The sequence below is a fragment of the Coturnix japonica genome, chromosome 8 (genome assembly GCF_054131305.1).
Source record: "Coturnix japonica strain WE chromosome 8, WE-NBRP24, whole genome shotgun sequence".
NCBI lineage: Eukaryota > Metazoa > Chordata > Aves > Galliformes > Phasianidae > Coturnix > Coturnix japonica.
Genome location: NC_140670.1, coordinates 10,730,569 through 10,755,239, shown reverse-complemented (window position 1 = coordinate 10,755,239; position 24,671 = coordinate 10,730,569). Strand labels below are relative to the sequence as shown.

At 45.5% G+C, this 24,671-nt stretch overlaps 1 protein-coding gene across 50 annotated transcripts in view; it reads right to left on the bottom strand.

Moving 5' to 3' along the window:
• Positions 1-644: 644 nt before the first annotated feature.
• The window catches only part of COL13A1 (collagen type XIII alpha 1 chain), a 49,420-nt gene continuing 25,393 nt past the window's right edge, over positions 645-24,671 (bottom strand). For 7 of the 50 annotated variants that reach the window (XM_085555036.1, XM_085555044.1, XM_085555022.1 and 4 more), the window contains 22 exons: positions 24,158-24,184; positions 23,461-23,523; positions 21,459-21,503; positions 20,906-20,992; positions 20,655-20,699; positions 20,103-20,147; positions 19,478-19,546; positions 18,944-18,967; positions 18,290-18,343; positions 17,918-17,962; positions 17,541-17,684; positions 16,899-16,997; positions 16,226-16,279; positions 15,422-15,463; positions 14,884-14,910; positions 13,917-13,997; positions 11,062-11,115; positions 10,726-10,779; positions 10,011-10,046; positions 6,872-6,958; positions 3,081-3,119; positions 2,461-2,869 (listed from right to left, as the gene is read on the bottom strand). In XM_085555036.1, the coding sequence (XP_085411162.1) occupies positions 2,867-2,869; positions 3,081-3,119; positions 6,872-6,958; positions 10,011-10,046; positions 10,726-10,779; positions 11,062-11,115; positions 13,917-13,997; positions 14,884-14,910; positions 15,422-15,463; positions 16,226-16,279; positions 16,899-16,997; positions 17,541-17,684; positions 17,918-17,962; positions 18,290-18,343; positions 18,944-18,967; positions 19,478-19,546; positions 20,103-20,147; positions 20,655-20,699; positions 20,906-20,992; positions 21,459-21,503; positions 23,461-23,523; positions 24,158-24,184 (1,224 nt within the window). In that variant the 3' untranslated portion in view covers positions 2,461-2,866. Of the gene's footprint in view, positions 826-2,460; positions 2,870-3,080; positions 3,120-6,128; positions 6,207-6,871; positions 8,052-10,010; positions 10,047-10,725; positions 10,780-11,061; positions 11,116-12,117; positions 12,154-13,916; positions 13,998-14,883; positions 14,911-15,421; positions 15,464-16,225; positions 16,280-16,898; positions 16,998-17,540; positions 17,685-17,917; positions 17,963-18,289; positions 18,344-18,943; positions 18,968-19,477; positions 19,547-20,102; positions 20,148-20,654; positions 20,700-20,905; positions 20,993-21,458; positions 21,504-23,460; positions 23,524-24,157; positions 24,185-24,671 lie in introns of those variants that run through there. The other 43 variants (XM_085555011.1, XM_015866453.3, XM_085555016.1 and 40 more) reach the window with 24 other exon arrangements.

Genomic DNA, 24,671 nt, shown 5'->3' with positions numbered 1-24,671 from the left:
AGCAGAATAGCTTATTTCTTGAAGGCTCCAGACAAAATAACTCCAGGATGCAAAGTACAGGAAGCAAAGGAACCGTGTGGTGAAACTTGTCCATGCTCCTCATGTTCTTTCTCCAACAAGGTACTTCATGCCTTCAAAATGCAGCATGGCTTTTCCTTTTCAGCAAAAGGCTTAGCTCCTTTCTGCATTACCAGGAGAAGGTGGCGTGTGATTAAAAGATTAAAGATGGAATCATCAAAGGTATAGGTGGAAGTCTGTCATCTGGTAACTAGAGATGGTAGGAAAAGGTTTCCTCACATCCTCTCAGAGCAGCACTCCAAACTGAACACATAGGGCTTGACTGACTTTTCTGAAGACAACTGCTCAAGAGGATTTCTTTCCTGGATCAAAGGATCCCCCCACTGAAATACTGTCTGTCTTGCACTCATTCATACAGCGATTGCTGGGACATGAGCCTGATTCTTCATCTGAAGAGTCTGACCACAATAATAGACTGAAGTAAAAAGGACCAAAGGAAAAAAAAAAAAATAATACAAATGGTGTCATTTTCCAGCTCTGCCAACGGCCTCTGGGAGAAGACAGGAAGCAAAGCAAAAAGCGTTGTCACGCTGAGCTCCTGCTGTCCCACCAGCCATTACCCAGGCGCAGCTTCCTGGCATGCAGTTGAAGAACTCTTCCTAAGCTCCAGGGAGGGAACTTGCAAAGCATCTCAGCAAATCTTCAGGAAGGTCCTTCTTGCATTCCTTTTTTTTTTGCTGTCATTTCCCAAGCTTCTCCACCCTCAGACTCGTCTCACTTTTTGGCTATCAGCCAAGGAGTTTGTCCCTTGAAGTGGCAGACAAAGGATTTCACATGAAAACAGCCAGTCAGAGCTAACAGCAATCAACAATGACAGTAACCTAGCTACAGGTTTTAGCAGGCAGGGATCCAGAAACGAAACCATTGCATTTGGCATGGCACAAACCCAGCTTCAACTCTTTGGGTTTGTTCTAGAAATGTGAGGCATTTATATTTGGGTTGGCACAATTGATTTCTTATTTGCAACCCCTGATTTATCCACAGTGGGTGATGAGTTTTCTGTTCCCACAGCCCCTCGTATTCACTCAGTCTGAAACATGTATCTGCTTCAGTTCAAAATACACAACAAAGCCAGGCTGTGGTCAGCAGCAACCACCAAGCACATCACTGCTTTCCTACCCTTGTGACATGCAAGCAGCTATGTTAAGACAACACCACTGTTGCTTTTACTTCTAGTCAGGACAACTCCAAGCAAAGGCAGTCCCATGCAGTACAACCACAAGCAAGTTACAAGAGAAAAATACACGACAGACAGCAAAGGGAACAGGAGTTACCAGCAGATCCTTCTATGGGTCTGTATGTTTTTGAGGATGAACTATACCCAGCATTTTTAGAAAGGCGTGAAGCATTCAAACTACCTACCTTGTGGACCCAATGTTCTAAGACTAGATAAGACATTCACTGCAGCTGCTGCTATCACCTTCCCAAACCGATCCTGCCAGCTGGTTGGGGTTTTATTGCTTTGTGTTCAACAGGTGCGTAATTAAAACACTAGAGCCCTATGGCATCCACGCTTAAATACGTACTGCTCTTATTACATTAATGGGATACAGTGCTGAGAAAACAAGAATCTCTCAGTGTTCTGCAGTTTGCTTTCTTTCTTTTCCAGCACCCCGAGCATCTCACTGCGTGTGGAAGACTTTCATCCAAACGACCATGTTGGCATATAAAGACATGTTTATAAAAATAATGAACATTACAGGGAGTTTCTGACTCCCAGGGCAATCTGAGTGGGGAGCTGTGGGGCAGGGAGCAAAGACTCAGGGTGGTAGAAACTGTGCTGCTTTTTAGATGAAACTCAGTTCAGGTTTCCAGGCTTCTGCTAACTTTCTGAGCATGTCGTGATGTTCATTTAGTCTGATGATTTTCTTGATGGGTAATTTAGGTTTTAGACATTAACAAAGGTAGGACAAGGAGGATTGTTAAGATGTACATATGTAAATTACAATGACACACTGCAAATTTCCATGCGACTTTGGTTAGCATTAAAAGAGCCACGCAGATTGTTTTATCTAATAAATATTCATTAGGATATCATCGAGGTATTCTGCCATATGTTCGATTTTAAATGAGGCTCTAATTAAGGTAGCTGCAGGCCTGTGATTTAGGAATATTCTTAAATTCCTGGGTTTATTGTCATGAGAGTTAATCCAGGTAAGTAACTGCTAAAGCCAGAGGCAAGAGACACCCATTACGGCCTTTGAGGTGTTCCCTTTACTGAACGGGCACTGGGCCACTCTGAGGAACTGTGGTGGGTTGCACTTGACTGACTGAATCTGCTCGTGAAACATCATCTTGTTCCACAGTCATGAGTCAGAGAATCTCTAAGTTCCCATTACACTGCATGTTTTCCCAGGAGTACCTGAATTAAATAAACAAAAACCTGTGAATGTTTCTCTTTAATAAAAATACATCATACTTTGAAATAGTCTTGAATGATTCCAGCTTGAAAAAAAAAAAAGGAGAATTGCTTTAGAAGGTATACAGGGCAGTTCCTTTGGGCACTTTTAATGCAATAATTTATTAAGTTCCTATATCCATCATGTGCACACACATATCATGTAAATATTACAGCTGTACTCCATGACAAAACAAGCATTATGAAGACATACACAGAGAACTGACAAACGGGGATGAAGGGAGATCTAGCATTTCCTGTACAAAAAATACGCAGCTTCTTGATAATTTGTAAAAATGCATAACTTTGAGCATTTCAGAGAAGAACGCTGTATAAAAATAAATATTCTATGTACAAAAACACACACAGGCCAGTCCAGGGTTAGAACAATCACTGCAAAAAAGAAGATAAACAAACATTAGTGACAATTCCTCAGCCGTGGGGAATACAATTCTCTCCTTTTTTGACCCATAAAACTGAACACTGGTGTAAAACAAAGGAGAGTTTTGCATCCTGTTTCTCAGAGGTATGGACCTGGAAAACCCAGCCAGACCACATGCACTGCCAACTCAGCACAGCCCCACCGTTTCCAAGGTCATTTTACCTTATTCCAGCAGCCTTGAACCGGAAGGCCGTCTTCTCCCTGCAGAAGCATGAATGAAATAGAAGTTTAGGACACAGAAAACAGCACAAAGAATGAGGAAAGAAGGAATGGGTTCACTATTACAGCTGCAACAAACAGCCTGAACCAGGGTTGGAGGAATAGTCGGATAGATATTCCTCAGCCCGTTGCAGTGACCCAGGCTTGTGGCTGAGCCCAGCTGGAAGCAAGGCTGGGGCTGGAGGGGCTGCCTGCAGGCTCACACCAGGGCCATAAGCTTGTGTGTGTTTCTCCAAGGAAAGTGCTTAACCAGGCTTCCCTTAGGGAAGGAGAGGAACAGAGGAGTTCCTTCTCAGCTAGGGAAGTATAGCAGAAGGTTGGCCGCGGGGAACACAAAATGGCAGGGCTATATCATAGGCCTGGCTCTATAGCACTGGGGTGGGTTATCATTCCTGGCACAGCATGGTCAGGCAAACCCCAGGGGCAATGCAAACTTTGGCTCCTGAGGAGGGCCTGGAAAAAAATTCCATCTCCTTTCTGCCCCGTGTTGAAAGGTTTGCTTTATCACATGGCAGACTGCTCAGCTGTCCCCTCCTGCCTCTGAGAGGCTCCCACTCCAGGATCTCAGCCGGCACCTTGAATGGATGGTTTTGTGTTTTTTGCCCCACTAAAGTCAGTGGGATTTCTATAAAATACCCCCTCAACTCTGCAGCTCTGAAACCTTGGGCTGTAAGGTCAGGATGCAATTTTATTGTTATTTTTTTTATGTTGAAGATTGGACACTTCAAGGGCTTTGCTACTAAAATACGTGAGACTAAGCAGTTGGGAAACACTTTTGTGAATTACTGCCATTAGTTAGCATGTAACATGAGAAAATGGGAACCAAGTGTTGATAATAATGTACTCTTGAGCAGGAGATGAGCTGCTGAAAAGACGTGCCCAAGGAGATACACCTGAAGCACTGAAGTCAAATACTTCTTGTGTGTGCATGTCAAGCTCTGGGGCTGATTCTGTTCCCCAGGAGAACCCAACTGCAAGCAGTGAAATTGAACAAAGAGCCAGGCAGGCACATTTCTTCAGTTAAAGGACTCAGTTCTCACTTCCTCAAGCACCTCCTGAGAAAGTACATCATCCCATTTGAGAAGGGAACAAAACAAAATGAATAGATAAGCAAATGCACAATAGCATATTGCAACCATATTGCTTTCTGAATGCATTTTTTTGGACTATGGTCCCCCTTGTGGCATATATTCACCCCCCTCTCCCCCCACTATGGGGAAATCCTGAACTTTAGATCAGTTAATTGCTGGGTAACTTGTGGCATTCCCATTGGTACTCTGGTGGTGGTAGGAGTGACTGGTGCGGTGCGTTGCGGGAGGAAATGGAAAGTTAGGTGCATGAAGGAATGGGAAGGCAGAGTTACAGTGTAGGGATCAGAGGAAGACCAGGGTCATAAGGAAGTGTTTGTTGCAGGCTAATTTGCAGAGAATGGAAATGGGACATGCTTATTAGTATCAAGTGTCTCCATCCACATATCAGATGTGTATATCATTAGTTCATGGCCTCCATAAGCTATGCACGTGAATGTGTCAGCAGGATGCTTTTAACTGAGCTGGATCAAAACCCATGCTTACTCAAGTTCTCAAGCTAGGTTGCATGCCAGTACGCTGTATGTGTAAATAAAAATAGCAGCATCTGTATTTCACTGGATTTTCTGTCAAGTTTCCTTATAGGCATTAAGATGTGTCCATTGTAATGTGGCCATGAAGAGCAGAGACAAACACAAGGCAGTCTGTGAGGGCACAGGCAGAATCCCTGGCACCTGTGAAATCGGGTGCTGTATTCAGCCCAAACTTGCTCTGTAAGAATTCTGGGTGTTGGCAGTGGGAGGTGGAACTCGTGGCTTTTGTTCCTTTGCAGGCATGATTTCGCTTCTGAGATTTGCTTTATACTACCTGGAATTGACACAGTGGCAACTGAGGCTTTGCAAGTAGTTACCATGCTGCTATGAAGATAAAATGGTAACTCCACAGCTAGGAATATAGAAACCCCTGCTAAACATGGTGTCACATTTTTCCTTGGGATACATTTTTCCAGCTAGTTGAAGGAACTAATATTACATCTCTTGCAAATGAAAGTGAACACCTTTAAGTGAACGTAAGGTTCAGAAAGATCATCCTCAAGCAAACCTAGCCATGATAAATGGGGGTGGGAAGGGCAGGAGAGCACAAGTCTCAGGGTATTATGGAGTGGTGCAGACAGCTGGAGGGGGCAACAGCCTCACCTGAATGCAGCATGTCCACAAATGATCTCCATCACTGAATAAATTGGTATTCTTTAATGGGATAGTTAGAAATCAGTTGAGGTTAAGTGTTCCTGAATACCTTTTGTGCTACAGTAGTTGGGTTAAACAAAGTGCTAACACAATGATCACTTTTTAATATTGGAATGAGGCAGATATGGGGAAATAGGTAATTCCAAGTTCAAGTTTTTGGATGCTGTGGGTACCACTTTCATTTCAGGGAAGAGTCACAAACAGGAATTATCTACTGGGAGCTGAGGGAGATAAGTGTCTGGTAACATCTCATGTGAGCCTCTAACAGCTATATTTTTCCAGTCAGTATTCAGTGACTGAGTAACACAGAGTGGTGTCAAACTGCTAACCACATACAAGCACTTAGAGTTAATGAAGGATGTAAGCATTGCAGCTCATAGGTTTGGAAGCCAAACTAGTGCAGAGGCAGTTTTCATGTGTTAGTCTAACAGAAGTTCTCAAAGTGAAGGCAAAGCAAGAACTGAAGCAGCACTTAAATTCTCATTCCTGCTGCGTTTTCCCTCATGCCATAAAGTAACACTGGCAGCAGCTGTGAATCATAGGAAGAAAGGAAAAGACTGTTTCTGACCACAGCGGTGTGAGGGAGGTGGGATGGAGAGAGGTGAGGAAGGAGCTGCCATACATCTCTAGAGCATGCAACTACATGGAGGTACCAGGAAATAACAACCAAGATATAAAAGCAAATAAACATGCAGGAAAGGGAAGGTACGCCATACCAATGGGCATGGGGCATCCAGCCCGTCCAGCCCAGGTAACCCCGGCTCACCCTTCTCGCCTTTAAAACCTCGGAGACCCTGTTTATGAAATCAACCACTATCGTTATTTCAGTTGATGCCAGTCACCTCCATGGCACCGGAGGACAGGCACAGTCCTGCACTGCGACTGTCACAGGACACTCTGCTGCATACCCAGAACACACACAGCACTGCTCTCTGTTTTAGTTTATCTGTGTGATCAGCCGCCTATTTTTCTGCAATCTACAACTCAGTGTAACTGAGTTAAACTAGAGATGATGGGAATGATATCTCATCTGTTTTCAAATCATCCATTCTCCATATCCTGACTGGAAATTCCAGCACATGAATTTCTAGAAGCACAATGCATGAGCATTCCTGGGATTTATGGCCGTTCACCGCAGTGCATGAGCTTAGATGAAAATGTATACATATTCATTTATTTATTTATCTAGATTTATAGACACTGTATCTTGGCAGAAATGTATCCCATTGAAAATAACTGAGATGTGCTTCCTGTCTGGGTAATGCAGCTCGAGTGCCCTGTGTCATTCGCAGGCAATCACAGCGTCTGGCTGTTACTCCGAGGCAACAAAACCAGTTTTGCTCTTATGTAGGCATGATGACACTGAACGCTTCCACAGAAGAACCACAGCTAGCAGCAAAGGTCTTTTCTTCCCCACCAACACATCTTAAAACAATACATTTGATAAAACAGAACATACCAACGGACAGGGTGCATCTAATCCAGGCGCTCCTTGGTCTCCCTTATCCCCTTTAGACCCTCTAGAGCCTTTCTTGCCCCTCTCCCCCTGTAAATAACAGTTTAGTCCAAGAAAAAAAAGAATACACAAATGCTTTAGGATCATCCATTTCAAACAAATGTCAGCGATAGTTTAAAAATGAACATGTAGGAAACATTTTAAGAGAAGAGAAACCTCCCTTTGAGATGGTAAGTGATGAATGACATATGGTACCACCAATCTTTCCTAAGCTGGACAAACATAAAAGCTATTCCTAAAATCCCACACTGACAGACAGTGCAGGTGCTGCATCATAGGAAGGTGGAGTGCCATAGTGGCAGCAGAGCACTGCACTGTTGGGATGACCGCTTCCCTGGGCTCCTCATATGTCAGTGGGAAGAGAGACACTGCATGCTGCTTGCTCTCAGTCTCCAGTTGGTGCTTGGAGGTGGCTTTCATGGGCAGCTTTGGGGGACAAGCCTTGAGGCCGAGCCCAGCCAGGACCTCCTGTTGTGGTTGTGAGGCTCTGTTGTCCCTGGCTCCATGTGCTGATGTTACTTTTTCTTTCTGTTCTCAATTCTCATTCAGAAAGAAATTTGCATCCATGGGAATGTTTTAGAAGGAGAAAAAAGCCACCAAAATAACTAAAGAGGAGCCTTGTTTTCCTTGAAGGGGAAGCAGTGGGTCTATGAAAGCCAGGGATACCTGGCCAGATATCCTGTGGCCCCTCTTCAATGTGAGACAATATGTCCTACCCACAGCAGGTCAGCCAAGGCTGGATGTTACATGGGTGTTTGCTGGTCATATCAACAGCAAATCTTTCTATATAACTGAGGAAATTACCACAGCTGCTGAGCATAAACCGGGAAAGGGGCTGCTGCACAGGGAATTGAATTCAGGGTCCTTGTGGGGAAGGTTAAAGGAATTTAGGGATAACATCAGACAGCACAGGCTGCTGTTTCTTCTTTAAAATGTGTTAAACTCAAAGCTGGCAGGAGAAATGGATGGGAGAGCAGAAGCAACGAGACGGAATCACCCAGAACCAAGCACTGGAACAGAGAATGATCCAGGAAAATGCAGCATGGGTTGCTCTGGAGGGAGGAGGAAGGAACCAGGAAGAAAGGCGGAAGAGGAGGAAGGGATAAAGGGGACAAAGGTGGACCTGTAGGAGCGAGGAAGACACACATACACACATAAGAAAAAAATACAGGCATTAGAACAGCGGCAAAGATATCGGCTTGGTAGAAAAAGACAGGGTTGACACTTTTTCAGCTGGGTTTTCTGAAGGGCTGTCTGCTCCCATTGTAACCTGGTGCCACCACCATGGCTCTACGTGTCCCATGCTCTGAACAACAGGCAGCAGGAGGGCTGCTGAGGTTAAAAGAGCACTGCTTGGTCTAAAGAAACTGAGAGGGAGCACAGAAGGTTTTGACAAACTGTTGGGAAGCTTAACAGAGTTGACATATTCAACACTGAAAAGCTTCATATGAATGTGCCATGCATACTGCAGACGAATGGTATCCCAGGTCTTACCCCCTGTAGAACAGGTCAGGTCAGAGTGTTGCCTTCTCTTTAACTTCACAGCTTTCTTCTTGCTCATTTTGAGGTCTCCTAGCTGAACTGTCACAGTTTTGCCAGCAGTTAATTTGGGGGAGATTGCCCCTCACTTCTGAGGTGGTTCTGGCACAGAACCTCACTGAGGGAAAACTAGTGCTCAGTTGGGAATACCAGGCAACAGAGCAAACCCTAGGGAACAAGCACTGGGTCAAGCTCTCCTAAATGGTGAAGGTAAGATGTCTGCAATGCTTTCAAAGGGATGGACACATTCAGACAATGCAGCTGAGAGCTCAGGGAAATCCTACGAGCTTATCTACAGCCAGTGAAAAACCCAGTGAAAAAGCAAATGATTGAGTCTAGGAATTCTGTTACAGCTATTATCCATTTAGAAGCCACATAAAACAAAACATCATACATCTTAATGAGGAGGAAGTTAAGAAGCAAAGCCAGAAATGGACTAATTAAAAAAGGGGAGAACTTTGGAGCTCCCAGGAAATTCAGACCTTTCTCCCCTAGTTTAAGATGCCAATTGGCTACTGCTTTTCAGAACTGCTCATTCTGTGCAGACAAAGATCAGAAATACATTGCAGATAAGAACAGAGAACACTCAATATATGCGTGAAAAACATAAAAATTCATGTCATGAAATCACTGCATGAGCATATGCACTTATTTTCAGGTCAATTTAGGTGATACCAGAGTCTTATGAAGAAAGTGTGCATGTGTATGTGTGAGTACATGCATAAATACATACACATGTACTATATTAAACTGCTTGATATATTTACACAATTGTAATCTTAAAACCATAATCCAGTCATTTACATTTCTAAATATAAATTATATTCACTCTTGGTCTTCTTTTTTCTGTTTTTAATCAGAACGGCTCGGGGCCTTCAAAAACAAAATACTCCTCATGTCACTGAGAATTGATTGGAAAAGGAGCTTCAATGCATGCTTTTTAGTCATGGCTATCCTTTTAGAATGTTAAGGCAGAAGAGCAGCCACTCGCATTATTGGTTTTGACCCAAATCTTCACCACATCCACTTAGGACAAAATCTGAGAAGACTTCATGTCTGATTCTTTAATGTATGTGAATTTATCATCTCTGAATTTCTCTCTCCCAAATTCTCTGGAGAACCATTTGCTGGAGGTCAACCTTCTTTTCCATGCTTCAGTGCAAATTCAAAAGTAACATAGTAAGATTTGGCAGCTGCATCTCACTTAGTTCTTGTGGGAATCCCTACGTACATCACAAAACAGAGAGCAGGATTTCCTAAAGCTCGACATGTTGGCTTAACTCTATTATACATGAAGCCCTACGCTTCAGTGACAACAGAGTTATTACAACAGTGAAATATTAGAAAATCATCCTGTATCTTTCAGAGAGATGTACTGTGATGTCCTAGAGGATGACACAAACTACAGGTATCACCTTCTAAAATACAGGTACATAAAAGTGATTAATGTGAAGGACCAGCAGATAGAATTACATGCTAACTATTTTTACATTGCCCAGACAATAACCACTGTACAAAGAACAAAATTCGCGTGGTAACTCACCCGGATTCCTTTGTCACCAGGCAGACCTTGTAAACCCTGAAATACATCAACACAAAAGTAGAAATACGTTAAAATTGTATGCCCACTCAAAATAAGAATTTGCATCCAAGAATTTGTCCTTTCTGTTTATATCAATTACTAGATGGTAAAATCTAATGTTTCCTGTAGACGACTTCCTTCCCACCTCCATTAGATCATCCAGGCTAGAACACCACTGCTTCTTCTCTAAGACAGAAACACAACGAGCTGAAAGAACAGAGAACTTCACTGCAGGCAATTTTTGTCACAGTGATGAAAAGATACTGCCTTCTCAATGCAGACACCTGGATACCTACCTGTGTAATCTACTGTAAGGAACCTGCTTTAGCAGGGTGTTGGACTTCATGATCTCCAGAGGTCCCTTCTACCCCCTACAATTCTGTGATTCTGGACTAAGATACAAATCCTGGGAGTCTCACACAGCTTTCTCTGATATTTTGAGGACTGTGGTGAGTTAGCAGTTCCCTTCAGCTTCATCTGCCTCATTCTAAATGACTGCTCTGAAACTATTCGACTCTTTCTTTTGCTCCTATGGGATATTTAAGCTCTTAACTTTGGTCATTTAACACCTAACCTAGCTGAAATTGCAAATGCTATTTGTAGTAGCAACTTAAGCTATCAACCACAATGGAACAGGCACTCATAGATAACAAATCCCTAGTACTCCCTTACTTACAGGAAGTCCTGCTGGTCCCATTGGTCCTACAACTCCAGGATCTCCTTTACTACCCTGGAATAGAAGAGTAGAAATTGTTACACACCCATTCAGTATGAACAGGCAGCACAGCAGTGACTAACAAAAATACTACAGGGGAAATGTAAAAGACATGTTTTAAAAGCACCTAAATCCCCAAGAAAATGACAGAAGTCAAAGATGCCAACTGTGGGTCTTCCATGCACAAAGAGAGAAAAAAATCCAGCTTCTAGAAAGACATAGAGCTTCTCCATTTTAAGCAGCTGTCATATCTTCAAAGAAGTTACGAAGTATTGCTCAGTTTTGAACCAAACTTACCCTTTCTCCTTTTGGTCCGGCTGGTCCCGAAACTCCAATTGGTCCTGGAGTACCCTGTAGTTGCAGGAAAGAAAACACATCAGGTTATTCCTATTGTAGGGCTTTGTTGAAGCTAGGAAACGCTGCTGCTCCTACAGGAAAAAAGCACAGCTGAGAAGGACAGTCCAGTGTCTAAAGGCATCACTACAGCTTTCAGTGATGGTGATGATGGGTTTGAGGAAGTTCTTGCATGCCATCTGAAGAGCATGCATGGGAACTGCATCAGCACCATCTCACAGAGCCTCATTTTTGAGTTTTGAAGCTATGCCTTGATGGTTGTTACAGTAAGCATTTCTATTACTGCCACGATGGATTTTTGCTCTCCTGTTTGTCACAGGCAAGGCTGAAAGCTGTAGCAGAATAAAGGCTACATAGAAATATAGTAAGTGACTTTCTTTTCTTCCTGTCATTTCCTTCCCCCAAGGGTCAGCTGAGTTGGCAAAAATAAAAGCATTTGCAGCCAGTCATGCAAGCTGAAAGACACCTGTGAAACTTGTTTTGGAGCACAGCCTGTTGAAGGGCCTGCTTCAACTCTTTCAGAGTTGCATTCTGCAGCCTAGAATAAGCACAGCCTTCAGATGTATCCCCTGCAGTACATTGCATAGTGAGGCATTCACCTTCCTAACTCCACAGCGTGGACTTATGCCACACAGTAGCAACAGCTGCTATTGTAAAAAGGCTGCAAGCAAGGCGACCATGGAGAAAGACAAGATGGAGACCCCTCACAATAAAGCAGACAGGAGAACCGAGTGTCATGGAACCATGCAAAATTTATCTTGTTATTGAGGTGAAGTGGAACAAGTAGACTATGATGCTGGGATCCGGACAGACTCAAAGTATCAAAAGAGACAAGTGTGTGACTAATCACTTCTCATCCTTAAGTTTAACCTCACCCCCTCCCAAACCTGCTTTGGAGAAAATAAGGTTATTTTTGGTGTAAACAAGACTGGTGGTAAAGACAAGACAAGTCACAGTACGGGGGAGAGTAACATAGGGCAATGGAGAAATGGAACTCACCGGTGGTCCAGGCCTGCCGTCTAAACCTGAAGCACCCTGAACAGATGGGGGAAGGTGAACAAAAACAAGGCAGGAGGAAAGGGGAAGAGGGTGAGGGGGGAAAGGAGAGAGGAGGGGAGAGGTGAGTGAAGCAGTGACTCCAGACAAACATATGCTTGCAATCAACAAAAGATCTCAAGGACAGGTGATGGTGCTTACAATCAAACCAACAAAAACACAGAAACACTGAATACGCATAATATTGACTTGCAACATTTGGATCCCCCTCAGAATGCAAATTTTCCCTCTTTCTATGCCATCGAGAAAACCTGTGAGGAAGAAGCTGCTCTGTTGCAGACAAGGACAGTGTGACAGATGAAACCTTGTGGTGGGACTGGGTTGCCCTTAATTTTCTCTTGCATAAAACCTAGCAGTTGTTCTGTCAGGGCTTAGTTGGCCAGCTGCTATCATTGGTCCAACAGAACATTTCAACAAGAACATTTCCTTCCCCTCTCCTCAGCTCAGGAACACTTGTGAGCCAGGGGGCTTTGACACTGCTGGACTACAAAGGTCAAAAGACTAAGAGCAGGAATGCAGGCATGGAGCCCTGATGGCGGATGGGGTTCAATGCAGGGTAACTACTGGGGCATCCTCTGCGTAGACGACTACAAGGACCTCCTTTCCCTGTCTTTGTACTGCACAGACTTTAGAGAACAACTGTTTTTGCACAGAAAGCTCCCATCTGCACTTCTCAGGGCAGAATGGGGACTGAGGTTTTACTTCTCCTGGATTCACTATCCTTCAGATTAGAGCCTTCTGGAAGTACCACTTTCTTCCCACTGGCCATGCATGGAACCCACGGCAAAAACATGCCTCAGTTGGGTGCCTACAGTCAGATGAAGTGCACCAGGGTCAGGAAGGAAATTGCTATAAATACAGCTGAAAAAGGAAAACGTTTTACAAACAAAGATGTGCACATTTCAGTCAAAGTCAGCTTTGGGTGATCAAACAAAAGCTGACAACAAAATCATAAAGCATGGGATGCAGGATTTGCAGTGCTTGTTTCCAGGCAATACCGTTCAGTGAAGGGAGAGGGTGCTTTACCATCAGTGCATTCACATGAAGAGAGAATCTGGGGACTGGTAGAGCAACTGAGTATGACTAAGTTACTGCTAACTCATTATCAGCAGTCAGATGAGACTCAGACACCAGGTGAAGTGGCTTTCAGCAGAAATGATATGTGAGATTTTCTCTGCAAAATTCTCAGGTTTGTATCTGAAGCTCGTGCAATGTTATTATTCTGCCAAAATCCCTCCTCGTAAGCTAGGCAGTGCACTAGAACTATTCTCATACTGAATTCATGTACAGCAGGGAGCACATGAAGCCTCTCCTGCATCAGGGAAAGCATCAATTCCACTGCAGAAGTGATAGGAAAGTAGTGGACAGCAAGGGTTGGATGCTTTTGGAAACACTATGTTATGTACAAAGCCTGCCCATGAGATAAACTGTTGGGAAGGTGTCTCTTTTTCACTTCTGCATGTCTTTGTACTTCAGGGAAATGGGGCAAGACCAGTAACAGAGGTTGCAAATGACCTACGGGCCAGAAGCAGGAAGAGCTAAAACGATTGCTAAAAGGACCACAGGTTCTGCTCAGAAACGGAGGCTTTGTGAGTTTAAGAAGCAAAGGCATGGTTATTTATAGACCATCTCTTTCTCTGACTTTACGTATCAAATCCCTGCGTGCATCTCCTACCGAGGGATCTTTTTACGGCTGATACCAGTTTGGCTTGTAAAGCACTGCCTGCTTCCTGGATACTTACGGGTAATCCCAGTGGCCCTCTGTCTCCTTTTTCACCCTGGACACCCTTCTCTCCTTTCATTCCATCAATCCCAGCTTCCCCCTAAAGGAAGGATGGAGAAAACAAATCCACCGTGACACCACTTATATAACAAACAATCCTTCATTCCAAGAGCAACAAAGCAGCAGAGAATGCGAGAGGCAGCTAAGAAAGAGTTGTGCTCTAGCTGAATTCTTGGTTCAATCAGAAGAAAACCAGAATCAGTCAAAGTGACTTGTTCTAATCAATGCCAATAAGAGGAGATTCTAGTCCAGAGGATAATTAAAGATGGTCAAAGGGGAACTGAACTTCCTCCTGTATTGTTCTCCCTGCTCTTGCAGGGAGTGTCAGGTAAATGCAAGTACTCGGCAATGATCTGATAGGGTGGCTTTGAGTTTTAAACTGTAGGTTCACAGGAAGGGAATGACCAGTGTCCTTAAGCTTTGAAAAAAGTCAAAATCATTTGGAAAACAGACTTTCTCTTTCCTTTGCACCTGCCAACCAGCAGAACAGATTGAGCATAAGCACGTGCAGATAGAGATGAGAAAACATTAAATCCCTGAGAACAGTGAAGTTCTTGAATGGCATTACAGCAGGATGTACAGCATATCAAACCTGGCTAATTTTAAAATAGAGCTCAGTTACTTTGGATTGTATGGCAGGTTGTCCATCCCACTGTACAGACCTTTACCCTTCAGACAAAGATTTCAGCTATGTTGTCATGGGAAGATTTCCAAGGGCCAGAGGCTTCCCAACTTCTCCAGCTGAGAACACTTTTCTGGATGGATGCTGCTAAACCATTCCTTTCAGGATAGCATACAGACAGTTTGTTCTCTTACCAATATGGAAGAACAAGCCCTTTGAAAGCTAGGAAGCTGCTGCTGAGAGGAATTCTGGCGCTTTGAACAACACTAGCAAAATTTCAGGACTCAAAATGTGTCAGCCTTACCTTCGGTCCTGGGAGGCCCTGAAGACCCTGTATTTGGGATGAGAAATGAGATATGAGCAACACTTAAGGGTGTGCCTTAAAACCCAGGCATGCCAGTTCACTGGGCAACATAAAGCTTTCATTTCCTGACACACTAAGGGCACAAATGCTTAGCCCAAAGGCCTCTTTATTTGTGTAAAGGGCACTTCACGTACTGTTCTCATCTGGCAATGAGGAGGCTCTCGCCAAGAACAACCTGGCAGCAGGCCAGGCTTGCTATTAAGACCATTTCTGCACTTGATCCCTTTAATCCTGTCCATCCCATCTCACTACTGTCTTCCCTTTCATCTCAGGCTAATCTAACCTCCCACCCTTTAACTTCCCAGCCTGCTGTAGCTCTGACCTACCACGGAGGTAGTTCTGCAAGTGCCATTAAGTGCATTGCTGCTTCAATGCTGCAGCGTTTCTGTCAGTTTTCTGCACCCCAGTTTCTCCCCAGGCACTTTCATCTCATTCGCACTCCCAGTTCCTCTCTCCTCAGGTGAATCACAACACTTACTGGAGGTCCTGGTGGGCCTTGAGGTCCAGGGGGGCCAGACATCTAGAAAGCAATGCAAGAGAAGTCAGTGTCAAGCTGCTGGCCTCAGCATGTGAAGGGGAAATGCTCAGGGGGGAGGCAGGGCACACGGAGCAGCTGAGCTCCACCAGGCTTGGAAACCTGGACTGCCCCAGAGGACTGCATTCAAAAGCAACAGCAATCCAGGACAAAGTAGCCAAGAAGCAGCAGCAGGACACTGGAAAGGGTTATTGCAGCAGTTGCAGAGATTTAGGAGAAAGGAAAGCAGTGATATTTTTACAGAAAAAAATACACTTCCACTAGTCTCCCACCATTACTGCAACTAGCTGTTTCGAAGTATAGGAAGGAAGGTAGCTGGCTCTACACATGAGTACTGATAGCCTGAGGGACTCCTCACTGCAGGGCATTATGGAAGTTCATTGAGCTTAGAGGAGAAAAGGGGCAAATTCACAAAGCCAACACATATTGAAAACATCCAGGTCCAGGCAGGTATTTTTTTAACAAATATCTTTCACCACAAATGTTGAGGAAAATAATGCTTATGCCTCCCATTGTCTTCTGCTCTTCTTTAAGCATTCATTATTGATTGCACACGAGCTAGACTGTTCTTACGTAGAAGAAAAGTAGGGCAACAGGAGCTAAAGATGGCCAGCAATTCTGGCAATTCAGTCCCACAAGATAAAGTCTGTGGTATCATAAGAGGGTGGGATGTGCTGGCCTTCAGCAGCACTGCTGCCAAAGCCATCCCTCCCCTACTGCAGAAAGGAAATGAGACAGGTGACCTACCGATTCTCCTGGATTTCCTTTGTCTCCACGCTCCCCAGGCTGACCCTTCTCTCCCTGCACACAACAACAGATCCTGTCACTGCCAGCTGCCTTCTGGAGCTTCACTCCATCAGAAGCCACTTGTCAATCACCCACATGCTGAGAAGCAACAGTGCCCAAAAGGAGGAGTGAGAGTATACCAGGTGTTTCACTAACAGCTCACTTATGTCTCTTCAGCACCTCTGCTTCCAAAGATGACAACCTTACAAAATAGGAGGTCTCTGGGAGCAGTGTCCTGAGGATGTCTAAGGGGAGCATGGGACTCTGTCTGCCTTTCCCCAACAGCAGTCTGACATCCCTGCTGCAGTACAGCCTACCAGGGAGGGAACAGCAAGCTGCTCAGCAGCAGCCTCATGCTGACAGCAAGCTAGGGGTGGGCTGACTTAGTTGTACAGGCTCTGTAGGCAGCTGCCAGAGCCAAGCACCTCCAGAGAGCAGAGGGAGCTGATGCTCTGCTGGCTTCCTGCCTGCTGCCAGAGACCTGACATGTCTGCTGACGCCGAAGCACTGAGCTCCAAGGGATAGGATAGCATAGGAATCCTGAGATTTACTGCACTTTGGGAAATGTGTGTTGCTCTGTACTGTTTTTTCTTTGCTGAGCAGAAAAGGTCAGCCTGTCTTTTTTCACTCTTACTGTCAATCCTGGAAGTCCAATGGGACCCAGCAAGCCTGGTGGTCCTGGCATCCCTTGGTCACCTCGTTCTCCTTTCTCTCCAGTGGGGCCATCAAGACCCTATGAATCAAGAAAGATTTGCAGCTTTTTGCAAGACCTCTTTGCAGGTATTACAGATATCATTGCCAGAAATGAGTCGTGCCCTGTGCGCTCCAAGAATACAATGGAAAACCCAGACAGCTTTCAGAACAACAGGGAAAGGCAAGGCTTTGCTAGTTTTGAAACCAGACCATAATGTGCCTGAAACACCCTCCTGTCACCGTGGATGTGCCATTCCCCAGAGTGGCAATGAAGGACTGCTTTCCTGCCTCCAGTTTCTGCTTGTGGTTATGCAGTTTGCTGGAGGACATGCTAGAAATCACTCCAATAGCCAGCTGTTGTTACTGCAAGAGCTTCATCCTAATAATCCCGCAGAGAGGCAAAAACTCTCTGCATATAAACCCTCTTTACTAGTGTTGGGGTGCAGAAGTTGTGACAGGCTCAAGCCAGGAGATGGGGCACTCTGCCCCAGTTGCTTAGAGGCTCGGAGTTATCCCATGGCTCTGCCCATAACCTGAAGAGCCACAAGAGCAGAACACTGCTGAGGGGCTCCAATGTACTCACCGGTGAGCCTGGCTCTCCTTTATCACCCTTTTCTCCTGCAACCCCAATCTGGCCTGGCTCTCCCTTTATTCCAGGTGGTCCATCCCTTCCTGGCAGTCCATGAGGTCCAGGGGGGCCCATTTCTCCTGGCTTGCCTCGTGGTCCCTAAAAGAAATCCACCCAATAAGTGAGACTGGCAGGTAAGAGAAATGTTAGCCCTGCAGCGTGACTCCCCAGCACAGAGCCTGTGCTGCTCGTTTACTCATAGTAACACAATTGGAACTACTTCCCCCTCCCACCTTCAGGTGGAAAAGCAGCCATGCATAAGTATAGGTGCAAATTAGCTCCAATTAAGGCTACTGAAGGATAAAACAATCCACAGAGGTAGCTTGTCTTACCTTTTCTCCATCATGGCCTGGAGGACCCGGTAAGCCAATTTCACCCTGAAACACAAAACTGTTACTTTGGCCATTTGAAAGCAGCCTTGTTTACCCAGAATGACAGTTCACAGTCCCAGCACTATAACAGTGTCCAACCAACACCACCCCTGCAAAGACCAATTTCCCTAAGATGTTTTGTAAGGGGGAGGGTGAGTAGGAAGGATCCTTAATCTCTGAGATAATGCCTTATCACTGTGGGAAAAGGGATTCAGGATACTGTGGCTGAGGAGAAGTGGAGCCTGGCAGGACCTGGCCTGACAGTGCTGACTAGGAAGAAGAGAAACGCTGGGGAGGGGACGTGTGTGAATTCTTCCCTTAGCTCTGCAATACCTTCTGTCCTGGCGGCCCTGGAGGTCCAGCCACACCTGGAAGTCCTGGCGGTCCCTAGACAAAGTAAAACTCATTTTCAAAATATCATCAGGGCTTTTATTTTTGCATTTTGCAACCAAAGAGCTCCTCTGTGTTTAGGGGGAAATTTCCTGGAGACTCCTAAAGTTGTATTTGCTTGGGAAGCAAAGCAATACAGAGACCTGACTAAGCTCCAGCCCAAATCCAAGTAATTTGGCTCCAAGTAATTACTTTGCCTTTCCCTTCAAAGGGGTTGTTGTTGTCACCACTGTTTCAAGTGATTTTTGTATGGGACATATATCAAGTTATACTTATCAATGGTGGAAATATGTATTCCCCTCTCATTACAAAGTGTCTGCCAAGTGCTGTCAATGAGTTTTCATTATCTTGATCAGCCCCCCTTACTCCACCCTGCCCCTTCTGAGCAGGGGATGTCACCTCTTAGAAGAATAAAAGGCCTGATCCTAATTCAAGTGCCAAGATCAGATGGCAAGATGAGCTCTCCCTTCAGCTGTCAACACTACCCCAACAGCAATAGCTAAACAGACCTTAGCTGTGCAATAATCATGTAGGTATCTGCTTAGGATGAACACATGGCTAATCACTTAGAGCCACACGGTGAAGCTAGGAACTCACCATCAAGGCCAAGGTTCGTATTTCCTAGAAGAAAAAGAAAGTGAAGAAATAGAGAAAGGGTAACAGTCATTTGAAAACAAAGCTTCTTCCCAGACCTTGTTTCATAGGACCCTATGAAATGAAGCCAAAAAACAGCTCTGAGTCACACGGAGCAATGCAGCAATTTCTCCCCACTACCATTACATATTTTTCCCCAGCTGGAACCCAGACTAACCCAAACTTGGGCACAGCTGCTCCAAGCACACACCTTTGAGGAGGCTTCGCAGTGCTTTTATTCATCAGTCTACCCTAAGGCCCAGCCCGCTCTCTGGGGGATTCCCATGGCCTTACTGTCTGCCAGACTTAATTTCTCACTTAAGTAAGATACGCTGATATTTATCAAAACAGTATGCAGGGAACTGTGGGACTAAGGGTGCTGTAGAATAAACAAATATTTTTCTTTGCTGTTAATGCTGAGGAAGATTTACACTGTGCTGGGTTTTCTGTATCCCCTGGGAAAGCAGTCACCTCATGGACAGCAGGGCAGTTGCTCACCTGGAGAGCTTCACTGATGTTACCATCATAGTCCATCATTTCATCCTTTCCAGGCTCTCCTTTGGGGCCCTGCAAAATATCCAACCTTCAGTCAGAGCTTTGGGATTGCCCTTACCATAGTGTTGCCTTGGAAGCTATTGGGGTCACCCTAAAAAATGGGAGCCTCAGAGAGGGATCTGTTTCACAAGATTCCCATTTTTCATTTCTTGAACAAAGCTCTTAAAATTGTATTTTATAGAGGGAACACTATAGAGCTGTAGCCAGATGACCTCCAGATTATAGTGCCATAATCATCAGAGTTTACAAGTCTGGTACATGGTGAAGCTGAGGCCAGAACCCAGGAACTGTGTCCACTGTCAGATCTGCATTGCCATTTGCAGATATGCCAAGGGCCTGCATTCAGACTGGGTGCCCAGACCGGCCCCTCCTACAAATGTGCATTCACCCTGATGAGGTTAAGAAGTCTTGCTCCCCTGAAGGAGCAATATCTACTGCCAAATTGTTTTTGAGCAATGGTGAGAAGATCAAGAAAGCAGAGGCCCAAGCTTGACCATCAGTGTGGTCCCACTATCTTTAGATCTCTTAGGCCAAAACTATACGAAAGCATTAGTGAAGGGATACCTACCCTTGGCCCCATGGGTCCCCGCTCCCCTGGTGCACCACGTTCTCCCTGCAACAAGAAGATGCTGTTAGCAATACCCATCACTTCAGCTGCTTGAACTCCAGCAACCACTGAGCTCTACAAGTCCTCTAAAACAATTTCCAACTAGGCTGGAATAGAAAGCCTTGCACATAACCTTCAATACTTCAGTAACACCACAAAGTAGCTTTGTAGGTTTTTCTTCCGAGAAAGTACGCTTCCAAAATACCTGGAGGTATACCTGTTCCCCACACCAGCCTGACATACTCCCTGGCACACCAGAAATTCAGTGTGCTCCACCAGCAGCTGCTGCTGGAAGAGATGGTTCTGAAGGCTCAGGTCAGCCTGTTCCATTAACATAGGTACAGCCACTAAGCAAGTGGTGGTCAGGTCTGTTCCTCTGCTTAACCTTCTGCTTTTCATCTTCACCTTAAACAGCTCAGTTTTAAAATGATTCATTTCTGCTAAGTTTTCAATGTATAGGAATATTTTTGTGATACCAAACCCAGAGCTGGGCTGCCTACAAGCCCTGTGTACCTTTTCCCCCCGGGATCCTGAAGCACCAACGTCACCAGCTTCTCCCTGAGAGAAAAATAAATGGATTGGTCTGAATTGAGTGGACGGGGTGCAACTCCACTGCTGGCTCTGCTTTCCCAGTAGGAAGAACTGCACCCCGGTGTGTCACACCTCCTCAATTAACCCGTCTCCACCCATGACTTCAAACCCCAATGCCTTTCTCCACCACCCAGTGCCAAGAGAACAAACTCACCAAAGGGTAAACTGCTTACCTTTGGTCCTGGGGGCCCAGGCAGACCAGGAGGACCAGGTTCCCCTTTGATTCCCACCAAGGCATTCTCACCGTTTCCCTTCTCTCCCTTTGTGCAAGAAAAAACAAATCACATCTCATTCCATCTCCCTAACTTCACTTGCCAAGCTGCTGGCTCAGAGAGACAGGGCCCAGAACAAGCTTAGCCAGTGTCCTTCCCTCAGCTGGCCTCTGGATAGCCCAGGAACATCCCTGTGCCAAGCAACCAGCTGCGTGTGGTCAGGGGCCAGGCCAGTACAGCTCTGACATGGGGTTCCAGCAGTAAGAAGAAAGCAGTGTCCACATGGCATTGTCATTAAACCCTCATGTTTCCAGACATGGTCACTGTCATTAAATGAATTGTCCCCTGTTCCAAAGGGCAAGTTCCTGGTGAAAGTCTGACTGAATGTGTGATTGCTATCTACATCTCAGACTGCAAAAATCAAAGATATCACAGGGAAAGGGCTGCATGCAGCTGGCACAGGGAAGAAGGAAAGGAAACAAAGAGTAGTCTCCAACTCATGGAAAATACAAACCTTTGGGCCAGGGAGCCCAGGGTCACCAGCTCGGCCCTTCTCACCCTGTTTAGGAAAGACACAGTCAGAAGCTGACTCGGCAGGTCGCCCTGGACAAGCAGCAAAAGACAAGTTAAGTTCATAGAATCACAGAATCATTATGGTTGGAAAAGACCTCTAAGATCATCTAGTCCATCTGCCCACCTATCACTAATACTGCCTACTAAACAATGTCCCTAAGTACTACCTCACCCTGTCACCCCATCACTTCCCTGGGTAACCTTATCCTCAGTAGAGAAATTCCCCACCACATCTAGTGAAGGATGGAGATCCTCCTTGGCCCTCCTCTTACTGTTAATGTATTTGTAAACACATTTTTTGTTCTCCCTGACAACAAAAGTTGCTTTTGCTTTCAAATCTCTGTCCTTTCCTTTCAGGGACTTTATTTTAGGCAAACCAAGGCATGGACCAGCAGTACCTGCTCAAGCAGGTGACTGCTTTCTCCTGGGTTTTTGTATATTTTCACACATCATTGCCATATCTTCCCAAATGAAAATGACTGGGACAGGGATTCAGAACCCCCTTTTCTCTTTGTTATTGCTCAATAAGCCCTTTCTCCTATCAGCCCTTCAGCACGGGTTCTCCCCATTCCACACACATAGAGAAGCTGTTGCCTAGAGTGAAGGACTTTCTCCATGCCCTGACAGAGTTGAGCTCTTCCTACACAAACTGTCCACTTCCCAACTCTCATTGTTCAGACCTCCCAGTTTCAGTGGCTAACACTGCTTTGGCAAGAATCTCACAACCCACACTCCTACACCAATCCCAATGGAATGAATCCTGCTCCTGGTTCCAAACTCCACTCTCATTACGTTCTTTAAATGAAAGCAGTGCAGCATCTCAGCTATCAGCCAAGCTCTGTGACACACAGTGGTGGTGGAAAGCAGTGAAAAGAGTGGCAAAAATGGTAAGAAGAGGTGATGGTTTGAGACCTGCTGATGTGCTGCCTGGTGTGCATAGCCTGCAGGTGAGCTGTGCAAGGCACTGCTGGTAATGAGCAAAGAGAGTGTCCAGCACTGGCACTCACTTGGTGAAGTGACTTTGCTTAGTTCACAGTGGCATTCAGATCACCCCCCTTTGAATTACTGGGAAGCAATTTGTGTTTTTTTTTTCTCCTGAAATTGCGTTCTGTTCTGCCCACTCCATCCAACTGCTAAACCCATGGTTCTCAGATAGAGGGTGCTGCATGGGACTCGGTGCTTTGTAAGGACAGTCTAACAGCTTTCTTCATTGCCAGGAAGAGAGGTTTCAAATGCATCATCAGAAAAAGGTTTTCTTACCTGCAATCCTCACGTCTCCAAAACTGACTGGTGCAGATTACAAAGAACAATTCAAAGCCTCTCTTCTCTGCCTCTCTCCACAAAAGCAGTGCAGCAGACCAACAAGGCCAGCACAGAGGTCCCCTTAGTGCCATGCTGCTGCCTGCACAGGCAGGTGCTGCACACCAGTCTCATCAGAGCTCAGGGGCACACATCTGACATGCGGTGGGTTTGCACCAGTGCTCTAAGAACAGACATGCACTTTCCATAGAAAATAATTAACAAGCACTAATCTGTTTGTTTGTTTGTTTGTTCTAAGTAATTCTGGAGTGTAGTGGCCCATTCCTTCAAGGTGATTTGGCCTGGAAGGCCCCCACCCAACTCTCTCCCCATAGCCACATTCTGCCTTTCTCTGGTCTTGGTACCATACTTCTCATTCAAGGATCACACCTGTAGGGGGTACACTGAACTGCTTTTAATTGTTCCCAGGAAAAGACTGTGCCCTGGGTACTTCACACTGCCCTGGTTGCTGCCAGCCCCCTACCTACTACAGGCAAGAACACGCAAACACTTCACCAACACGGTAAGAGCAAGAAAAGGACACATGATCCCTGCAAGCATGACAATGCAATGCAAAGCAGGCTGCTGCCAGCTCCCACTCTCAGGGAACACAGCACACCAAGCCCAAACACACAATATCCTACCCGCTGCCCCCTTTTCCCTGGCAAACCTGGGGGGCCCATCCTCCCTGGGACTCCAGGCTCTCCCTTCATGGGGAAGAAAAGAGACAGAGAGCATCTGTTACATGGCTGCTGCACGCTGTAACACAACCCAATGAGCCTCAGACAAGAGGAACCAGCTGTTCAGAAACCAAACCAGCTGCTTAGTGATGGAGAGTGACGGGGTATTTTTGTACCATGCCTGCCACAGGATCTCACACCAGGTCACGCTATGCCAAAACTGTGCAAGAGCAGAGGCAGCACGGGGCAGCCTGCAGCATGTGACAGAAGAACAACATCCCATAGTCCCTGATGCACCGTGGCAGTACCACTGGTGGGCACAGTCATGCTGGGAGGCAGAGGTAGAAAGCTGGCTGAGTGAAGGGTGATGAAGGCATTTTGTGGGGTAGGGGAAATGGGAGGAAGGCAGCTGGAAGGTAATCCTACCAACAGATACCAGTGGGAGGCAGTGAATCTGTTTGCAGGATGGGCTCTCACTGTACACTCTTGTCATTTACTATTGCCATTGCTTATGCTGGCAGGTGTCACTAAGACCTGGATTTGTGCCTTGGGGAGCACAGAGTTATTCCTCAGCTGCTCTGGGAAGTGGGGGGGGGAAAAAATCACAAACAAATCACAAACAAAACAGAAGTGCAGGCTCAGAGCAATGATTTCCAAGTACCTTTTCTCCTGGAGTCCCAGGCTCACCCTGGTAAGGAAGAAACAAGAAAATAAAGTGAGAGAATAGAAAGTGAACAGAGAAACCTCCTAGAGCTAACAGGGTGAAGAAAGGAGCATTCATCTGTGGAGGACTTGGGGCCTGAGGATGCTTTAAATGCCTATTAGAACTTCTGCCTGAAGCTTGTTTCATCTTCATTAGCCAGCTGAAAATAAACAGCAAGATGGATCAACCACCTTGCTGTGCTTCAAGAGAAGACTTGCCATACTAAGTCAAGACTCATCTGCTGGCACTAAGGAATTTACTCCTATCTCTGCACAGGAGCACAGCAAAGCTGAGAATACAGCAAGGATGGGGGAATGTATAAATAGGGGAACACTGCAGCATCAGGGAGAAAAATATCCCCACCAGTTCTGGGGATAACCTCTTTATCTCTGCCTTTTCCTCAGCAGCTGGAGTCAATGAAGACAGCACACCTCAGCTCCACCAAGATGGCTTACTGCCCCTACATTGGCAC